The sequence below is a fragment of the Pseudoliparis swirei genome, unplaced genomic scaffold (genome assembly GCF_029220125.1).
Source record: "Pseudoliparis swirei isolate HS2019 ecotype Mariana Trench unplaced genomic scaffold, NWPU_hadal_v1 hadal_113, whole genome shotgun sequence".
Lineage (NCBI taxonomy): Eukaryota > Metazoa > Chordata > Actinopteri > Perciformes > Liparidae > Pseudoliparis > Pseudoliparis swirei.
In genome coordinates, this window is record NW_026613349.1 from 1 (window position 1) to 1,000 (window position 1,000).

Sequence of the window (1,000 nt, forward strand, 5' to 3'; positions counted from 1 at the left end):
GAACCGAGGCAGCGATGATTGTGATGATGATGGCTTGGTGATATCGGGGTATGGCTCTGGGGAAGCGTTCTAACCTGCCCCCCCTACTGATGAAGATTTTTACACGACCTTCTCCTTGGTAACAGATAAGACCTCATCCACGTCAGGCTTTGAAGGTGGCTACAAAGCTCACGCACCCAAGACTTTTAGACCTAACAAACCTTCAATCCCAATCTTCAGACGCGTTAGGACTACCACTACCGCCATACTACTAACCGCCGACCAGAGCCGCACCACCGCCACCTCTGCCTCTACCGCACCCCTCAACAATGCTCCGGCCAATGAATATCCGCGAGCTAAAACCCCAGGCCGAACCTAGTGTTGCTTCCATTGCCCACATCCTTTGAGGTAGACAGCACCGAGCTGAGGGGCCCGTTAATAACCTCCCCAATGTTCCGTAATATACCCACAGCACTCCCCACAGAGCCGGGCGTCAGGCGAGTTCCAGGGCCCTCGGAAGTGGTCCGTGAATCTAGCAGCACCACCGGGATGGTCATCGGAATAGTGACGGCCGCTGCCCTGTGCATCCTCATCCTTCTGTATGCCATGTATAAGTACAGGAACAGGGATGAAGGCTCCTACCAGGTTGACGAGAGCAGGAACTACATAACCAACTCGGCTGTGCAGAGCAATGGCGCTGTCATGAAGGACAAACAGCAGAGCTTGAAAGGCAGCAACAAGAAACAGAAAAATAAGGATAAGGAGTACTATGTGTGACAGACTTTTGTAAGCATGAGAGAGTGAAGAAAGAAAGCACTAACAGAACATTTACTTTTCAGTTTCCTTGCGAGGAGCTATGATAAATGATGGTAGAACATGGAACTTGAATAATCTTATACTGTGCTGAGTAGTTGAAATGATGATATGTACTGTAATATAAAGCACACTTACTATTGTAAGCATAACGACAAAGCTAAATAGCAACTTTAGAGACCTTACTCTTCTATCTGGTCCAATATGT

The 1,000-nt window shown here is 48.4% G+C and overlaps 1 protein-coding gene across 1 annotated transcript; it reads left to right on the forward strand.

Moving 5' to 3' along the window:
* Window positions 1–19: 19 nt before the first annotated feature.
* On the forward strand, window positions 20–958 carry LOC130191494 (neurexin-3a-beta-like; the record flags this gene model as incomplete). Its single annotated transcript, XM_056411109.1, is given in 3 exon segments — window positions 20–286; window positions 288–347; window positions 349–958. Coding segments are annotated over 3 exon segments (735 nt in total), but the record flags the coding sequence as incomplete, so codon positions are not given.
* Between the last annotated feature and the right edge of the window lie 42 nt (window positions 959–1,000).